At 17.7% G+C, this 7,871-nt stretch overlaps 3 protein-coding genes across 4 annotated transcripts in view; 2 read left to right on the forward strand and 1 right to left on the reverse strand.

Annotated features, from left to right (window-relative positions):
- The window catches only part of PRSY57_1412200 (ubiquitin-conjugating enzyme, putative), a gene marked incomplete at both ends in the record, with an annotated part of 1,453 nt that extends 606 nt beyond the window's left edge, over positions 1-847 (forward strand). Inside the window, 2 exons of one of the 2 annotated variants that reach the window (XM_020115272.1) lie at positions 122-492; positions 591-847. In XM_020115272.1, coding sequence (XP_019969930.1) covers positions 122-492; positions 591-847 — 628 coding nt within the window. Of the gene's footprint in view, positions 493-590 lie in introns of those variants that run through there. The other variant, XM_020115273.1, reaches the window with a different exon arrangement.
- A 1,091-nt stretch (positions 848-1,938) lies between these two features.
- Positions 1,939-3,351, reverse strand: PRSY57_1412300 (hypothetical protein; the record flags this gene model as incomplete). The annotated part of the gene is made up of 1 exon (XM_012909740.2): positions 1,939-3,351. The coding sequence occupies one exon, from the start codon at positions 3,349-3,351 to the stop codon at positions 1,939-1,941; it is 1,413 nt and encodes a 470-aa protein (XP_012765194.2).
- A 1,728-nt stretch (positions 3,352-5,079) lies between these two features.
- On the forward strand, positions 5,080-7,281 carry PRSY57_1412400 (hypothetical protein; the record flags this gene model as incomplete). The annotated part of the gene is made up of 4 exons (XM_012909741.2): positions 5,080-5,117; positions 5,295-5,359; positions 5,461-5,554; positions 5,667-7,281. The coding sequence occupies 4 exons, from the start codon at positions 5,080-5,082 to the stop codon at positions 7,279-7,281; spliced, it is 1,812 nt and encodes a 603-aa protein (XP_012765195.2).
- Between the last annotated feature and the right edge of the window lie 590 nt (positions 7,282-7,871).

The raw sequence follows: 7,871 nt of genomic DNA on the forward strand, positions 1-7,871 counted from the left end.
ATATATATATATATATATATATATATATATATATATATATATATATATATACATATATATATTTATTTATTTGTTTATTATTTTTTTCTTTATTATTTCACCTTTATGCTATTCTCCGTAGGAACCTAACCGAAATTCGGGCTTTTATAAAGGAGCATGTAAACACCATATATAATAACCAGGATTCTATCTTTGAAACTGGCACTGCAAGTTCTTCTGCCCACTTACCTACGGAAGAAAAAACTGTTACAGAAAATACATCTAATCTTGCAGATACTTCTAATAATTCAGAAGGATTAACATTAGGTGGGTTGTCTAAAAGAAGATTAGAAAAGGAGAGACTAGAGTTGTTATCACAAAAAGAAAATACCATCAAACTTTTACAAGAACATGCAGATAAATGGATAATTCAAATTACAGGGGCAGAAAATACCCTGTACTCAAATGAAACCTTCCAGATGCAGTTTAAATTTACAGAAAAGTATCCAATAGGTATAGCATATAAAAGTAACATATATATATATATATATATATATATATATATATATATATATATATTTATATATATATACATATTTATATTTTTTTAGAGAGCCCGGAAGTTATTTTCTTAGGACAACCACCAATACATCCACATATATACAGCAATGGACATATATGTCTTTCCATTTTATATGATCATTGGTCTCCTGTTCTTTCAGTTAATTCAATTTGTTTATCCATTATATCCATGTTATCAAGTTGTAAAAAGAAAAGAAAACCTCTTGATGATATTTTATACTGTTCAACAGGACCCAGAATTTCCCCAAAAAATATGAAATGGATGTTTCACGATGATAAAGTCTGAGATATGAAGTTTTTATAAAAAGTAATTTTTTTCTTGTAATTAAATTTATTTTATTATTATTATTAATTTTTTTTTTTTAGTATTAAAAATGGACATATGTACATATATATATATATATATATATATATATATATATATATATATATATATGTCATATGTTAAATATTCTCTTATTAATGTATTTCAAAAAATGAAGCGCGAAAAAAAAATAAATCAAGCAATTAATAAAATATATATTATCAAACGTAGTTAATATGTATATATATGTCGGGAATCAGATTTATAAATAACACCTATTCTATTATGCCACATTTTTTATATTCAAATATATATATATATATATATTTATTTATTTATTTATATAACATATATACCTATTAACAAAATGATATATTATGTTATATTTTAATTATTTATTTTTTTTTTTTTTTAAATAATATTTCTTTATTAAGGAAATAATACATCATAATTAGCTTTAACGTATCCGGATATATTATTAATGAATTTATATATTTTTGTATTATGCATTTTCACATATACATATATATATTAATAGTATCATCTTATGTATATATTCGTTATTTCATTTTTTTTTCTCGATACCTTTATATATATATATATATATATATATATTTATATAATTAAAAAAATATATATATAAAAAAATAAATTTTTTGTTAAATTCAATTTACGTTATTATTATATACAATATGTCAATCATCTATTTTGTATACATATTATAATTAATATATCTACATTTATATTTTATTATTATTATTATTTTTTTTTTTTTTTTCCATTTAATGTTTTATATTCTATATTGAAAATGGATGTGATTCCACAATAAAATTTAAAAAAAAAAAAAAATATAGAATTTATAAACATAATATATATAAACATATGAATATATGGATAATATATATATAAATATATTATAAGTACATAAATACATAACACATATATAAACATATAAACATATAAATATATTAATATATAAATATATCAATATATATAAACATATGATCATAAAAATATATTAAAAAGTGATAAAATATATATATATATATATATATATATATATTTTTTTTTTTTCAACGAAATATCTTTTTATATATATATCCAAATATGGATGTTATGACATTTGATTTATTTTCTTTTATATCATTATTTGATATATTAGATTTGTAAGATTCAAAGGAATTATTAACATTATTAATATTTTTTACATTATTTATGGTGTTAATTTTGTTCATATTTAATGTAGGTACTGCACTGTTTGCAACATAGTTGGTGTATGGTTTTTTATTTTCAGGAAAAACGTTAGATTCTCTTTCATCATTCGTATAATTTGTTTGTAATAATAATTTCTTCCAGTTGTCGTTATTTTTGGATATATTTTTTTTTTTTTGGTTCATTTTTATTTGTTCTAATTTTATTTTTAGTATATCTTCTTCTTTTACAAATTGCACGTTTTTTTTTATATTTTCATTTGTTTGTGATCCTATAAAATTATCTTTATTATCTTTTTCATTACATTTATTATTATTGTCTACTGCCTCTTCCATCCTATCTATATTAAACGAATTATTTATATTTTTATTAGTTTTTTCTATAGTACTTTTTATTACTTTTATATCGTTTTTTGATTCTTTTTTCTTTTTCTTTTTATTTACTTTTTTATTTTTAGTCACAATATTAGATTTGTTAGCACTATTAGTATTATTATTAGTATTAGTATCACCACTAGATCTCGTTGCCATATTCATTACATTTGATGTGTCTTTTTCTTGTTTTGCTTTAATCTTTTTTAATGACATTTTTGTAGTACTATTACTTGTACCATTTCTATTTTTATTTACTCTTTCGTTTACATTTTTTTTATTATCATTTTTATTTTTATTTATGGAATCATTCCCAATTTTTTTATTTACACTTTTGTTTTTATCTATTGAATCATGAACTATTTTTTTTTTATGTACATGTTTATTCTTTTCTTTATTATTTGGTTTATTTAGTTTAATAGCACTATTATTTTTTTCACTTCTGTTATTATTATTGGTGTGTATATGTTTATATTTCATTGAAAATGATTTACTAACTACCAATGAATTAAATTTATTATAATTTGTACTTTTACATTTTGTTATCCTATTCAATGATATATTAGATCTTTGTGTAACAATATTATTTTGAAAAGCTAGTAATTTTTTTTTTTTTTCTTCTTTTTTCCATTGTTTCACATTAACAAACAATTTAGCTACCTCCTCAGGATACATTTCTAAATATAATGATATTTCATGCTTAATCGTATTTATATAATGACTCCTCATAGAACTTCCACTATGCTTAGTTATTTTTAATTCTTCTGCTCTCTTCCAATTAATCTTTTCATTTTTTAACTGATATTCGTATGCATATAAAAATACTTTCTTAGATTCATCTATATCGTATGCTTTAACTTTTGTCTTTTTTTTTTTCTTCTTTTGTTCTACTTTCGTAACCATTTTCTAATATTTATAATATATCTTATTTGACACACACAAATAAAATAAAAAAAAAAAATAATAATAATAAATAAATAAATATGTATATATTAATTATAGCTAGTTCGTTGTTAAAATGTCTACCTATTTAAGTTAAACAAATGGAAACACTTCAAAAATTGATGATTCAAATATACAAAAATTAAAAAAATAAATATGCCTATATATATATATATATATATATATATATATATATATATATATATATATGTATATATTAATTTTCCAATTTAATGTGTGGAATATATATTATTTTTGATCATATAATTCTTTATACCTATTTTTTAAAAAAAAAAAATTATGAACATGTACAGGCTTTTATTATTTTTTTTACCTGAACAGTTAATAACCTTTTTTCATATATTCTTAATATAATATATATTTTATATATTAAATATAAAATATCTACAACTAATAAGAATTAAAAACATATGCGAATAAATATATTCACATATATATATATATATATACATTATTTTTGTCTCATATAATTTTTCTTTAAATATAAATAATACTTCTTTATTTTAATTAATTGTTTTTCCTTTTATTTTATAAGTTTTCCTTTTATTTCTTAGTATGTATGTTTTTAATTTATTATAGGAATACCTTTATAAATTAAAAATAAGAATTCATACAATTATTAATTATTAGATAGACGTATCATTTAAAACATTTTTATAATTGATTTATAATTTTATGTAAAAAATTATTTTATATATAAATATATATTTTTTCTCTTTTCAATTATTAATTAAAAAAGGAGTGTCTAATTAATATGGAATACTATATACGTGAATTATATATAATATTATATCCTAGAATATATTTTTTTTCATGAAAAATTTATTCACATATTATAAAAAATTTTGAAATAAAATTATTTTATTAAAATGTATTCGCGTAAAAAAAAATAAAAATAATAATCCTGTCCATATCGACCTATATAAATATAAAAAAGGTAAAAAAAATATAAGTATATATATGCACTATTGCAATATATATATATATATATATATATAATTATGTAGGGTTGTCTTTTTTATGTATATTATGTTTTTTTCCTCATTATAACCTATATAATATTATGTATAAAAAAAATAATGATATAATAAATTTAATTAGCAATATGTACCCATATAATCATTTCCTATTTTATATCAACACATTATAGTCTTTTTTCTTATGTTTTTATTTGTGTTAAGAAAAAATTAGATATAAAGTATATAATTATAAATTTTATTAAAATTAAAAAAAATATATCTTTTTTAAAATTTAATCATATATTATGTATTGAATACATCAATAAAATTTTTCTTTTTTTTTAATATATTTTTAAATAATATATTTTCTTTTTAGATATTATTAATATTTGTAATAGGTATAATTATATATATAATTCTACATTTTAGACCTATTAATTTTCCTACTATCATATTCTCCTTTTAATATTTTAGACCTTTTTTTTTTTTTTTTTTTCACTGAATAAATATATATTCCAAATGAGTAGATGAAAAATTATAATATTTGATAAATTTATAGGACGTAAAAAAATAAATCAATTAATTAAATAATTATACATGTATCTAATTCTATCAAAAACATGCTTGTTGTATATTTTGAATTAAGTATGATCATATAAATATATATATTTTAATTTACACCCATGAGGAAAATAAACTTTGTAATAAAATGTCTACAGTAACAAAGAAAAATAAAAGTTACCTTGAGTAATAAATGAATGAATGAATAAATAAATAAATAAATATATATATATAATATATTTTTTTTACAGAAAAGGTTGTAGTTACATATTGAATAATATATATTTATACATGTTAATATATATATATATATATATATATATATATATATATTTTGTATTTCCATATTTTTAATTTTAAAAGATCGTTGTCAGATCAAGATGTTTTAACTTTGATAAAGAAATGTTATAGAGATAAATTAATATATGGTAAAGTCAGGAAAATAAAATATTTTATGATAAATAAATATACATACATACATACATACACACATATATATATACATATATATATATATATATATATTTAGGCTATGTTCAGTGGAAATTATTGGATAGAAAAAAATTTTCGAAACGCTTTTCAGTTAATACATTCAAAAATATATGGAGAATAATTAACAAGAGGTACAACTAAAAGGGAAAAAAAAAAACTTATGTATATATAAACAAATATGCAACATATATATATATATATATATATATATATATTTATTTATTTATTTATTTATTTATTCAGCTTTGATGATTATTACGGGAAATATGAAAATGATTTATCCCAGGTTGAGGTGGAAGCACAAGAAGTCATATGGAAAAATAAAGAAGAAAAAAAAAGAAGAAAAGCGGATAAAGAAAAATTTATACAGTTATATTCATCCAAGTTAAGTGTAAGTCTTTCAAATATATCTTTATTAAGAAAATTTAGTAAAGTGAATAGTAGTCTTCATTTTCGTAATAGTAATAGTAATTATTATAGTCCTCTACAAAATAATTTAAACAATAGTTATGGGAATATGTTAAAAAGTGTATGTAACGATGAAGAAAAGAATAAAAAAAATTATGAACAAAATTATGAACAAAATTATGAAAAAAATTATGAAAAAAATTGTGAAAAAAATTATGAAAAAAATTATGAAAAAAATTATTTATTAAAAAGTGATATACCTAATAATAGTAATATTAATAGAAATGTTGATTATATTAAAAAAAATATAAATTATATAAAAACACAGAGCGAATTATTAGACTTGTATTTTTTAATAATATCCTTAATTCATGATAATAAAAGATTTCTTCTTTTAAGAAAAATGGATGAAATTTATGAGAGGAATATTTTAAAATGTTACAAAAACATAAACAATGTTTATAATAATTATATATTAAATATTATAAGGATGATATATGAAATGTGTGCAATATCGAATATAATGCATAATAATAAAACATCACAAGATCAATTTCATAAAAATATAAGTAAATATATGAATAAGAAAACAAACAGTAACGTTTCCTATAATATATATTCAAGTTGTAGTACTAACCTTCGATCCTTTGGACATGAAATATATAACAAAAGTAATAAGCAGCATACTCATCATAACCATTTTATAAACAGTAAATGTATAGATAATAAACAAAATATAATTATAATAGAAACTAATGAAAAAATATATAGATTTGATAAAATGCATTTAAATTATGATATATTTTATGATATATATAAAAATAATTTAACATTAAAAAATAATCAAGTAATAACATTTTTCTTACCTTTACCCAAAAATAAACCTAATCATTTAACATATAAAAATAATAACTTTTATTATTTTGATGACATAATATATTTAAATAAGAATTTAAGTGATGATCTTTATAATTATATTTATATTTTACAAAAATATTTCCTTTCTTTTAAATTCTGGTATTTTTATTTAAGATATCAAGGTATCGACAAAATGAAAAAATTATTTAATAAGGAATTATCAAATTTATTTTTTTACCTTGATAATTATGATAAAATAAATAATAAATCATCAAATATTTTATTTTATCAAAACAACGGAACAAAAAAAAAAAACAAAAAAAAAAATAAAAAAAAAAAAAACTATATATTACTCTTTGAATATAATATAAAAACATTGATAAACCTATGTTTACATATACTAAAAATATATCTAAACAAGGAAATTAAAATCAATATATCATATTTCCAAATAATAAAAATATTAAATTTATGTTTAAACCCAACACGTAACAAAAAAATTATGCGCCACTATGTAGTACACATGAAATTTGTGCATAGCATTTTTATGAAATTAATCAAAATTAAAGACAAAAAAATTAAAAAAAAATAAATATATGTATTAGGTCATATAAACCCTTGAAGCAAATATTTTTTAAAAAAAAATAAAATAATATTTTTATGTGTGCACATATATATATATATATATATATATATATATATATATATATATATGTATATATTTTTCTTTTAATGGTTTCTTTAATTATGTCTTTTTTTTAAGTTCAAAAAACTTACTTTTTTCTTATATAAAAAAAAACATGTATCGTTAAGTTAATCTGTTTTGATGTAATAAGCAAAATGTAGGAATTTATGTGAGCTAATATGTGTAGGTAGAGGGATAAACATTAAAAGGTTATATGTATATAATATATATATATGTATTTATTTGTGTATATATTTGTGTATATATTTGTGTATATATTTGTGTATATATTTGTGTATATATTTGTGTATATATTTGTGTATATATTTATGTAGGTATATATGTGGAATAATTCTTCTACGAATTAAAAATATTTCAGATTTTTTTTTTTTTTTTTTTTTTTTGAGTTAAGTTTTTTTTTTTAGTGTGGGAAAAAATATTTTTATTTTTTAATTTTTTTTTTTTTGTTTATATTTTTTTTTTTTTTTTCTTTTTAA

Source organism: Plasmodium reichenowi, chromosome 14 (assembly GCF_001601855.1).
Source record: "Plasmodium reichenowi strain SY57 chromosome 14, whole genome shotgun sequence".
Lineage (NCBI taxonomy): Eukaryota > Apicomplexa > Aconoidasida > Haemosporida > Plasmodiidae > Plasmodium > Plasmodium reichenowi.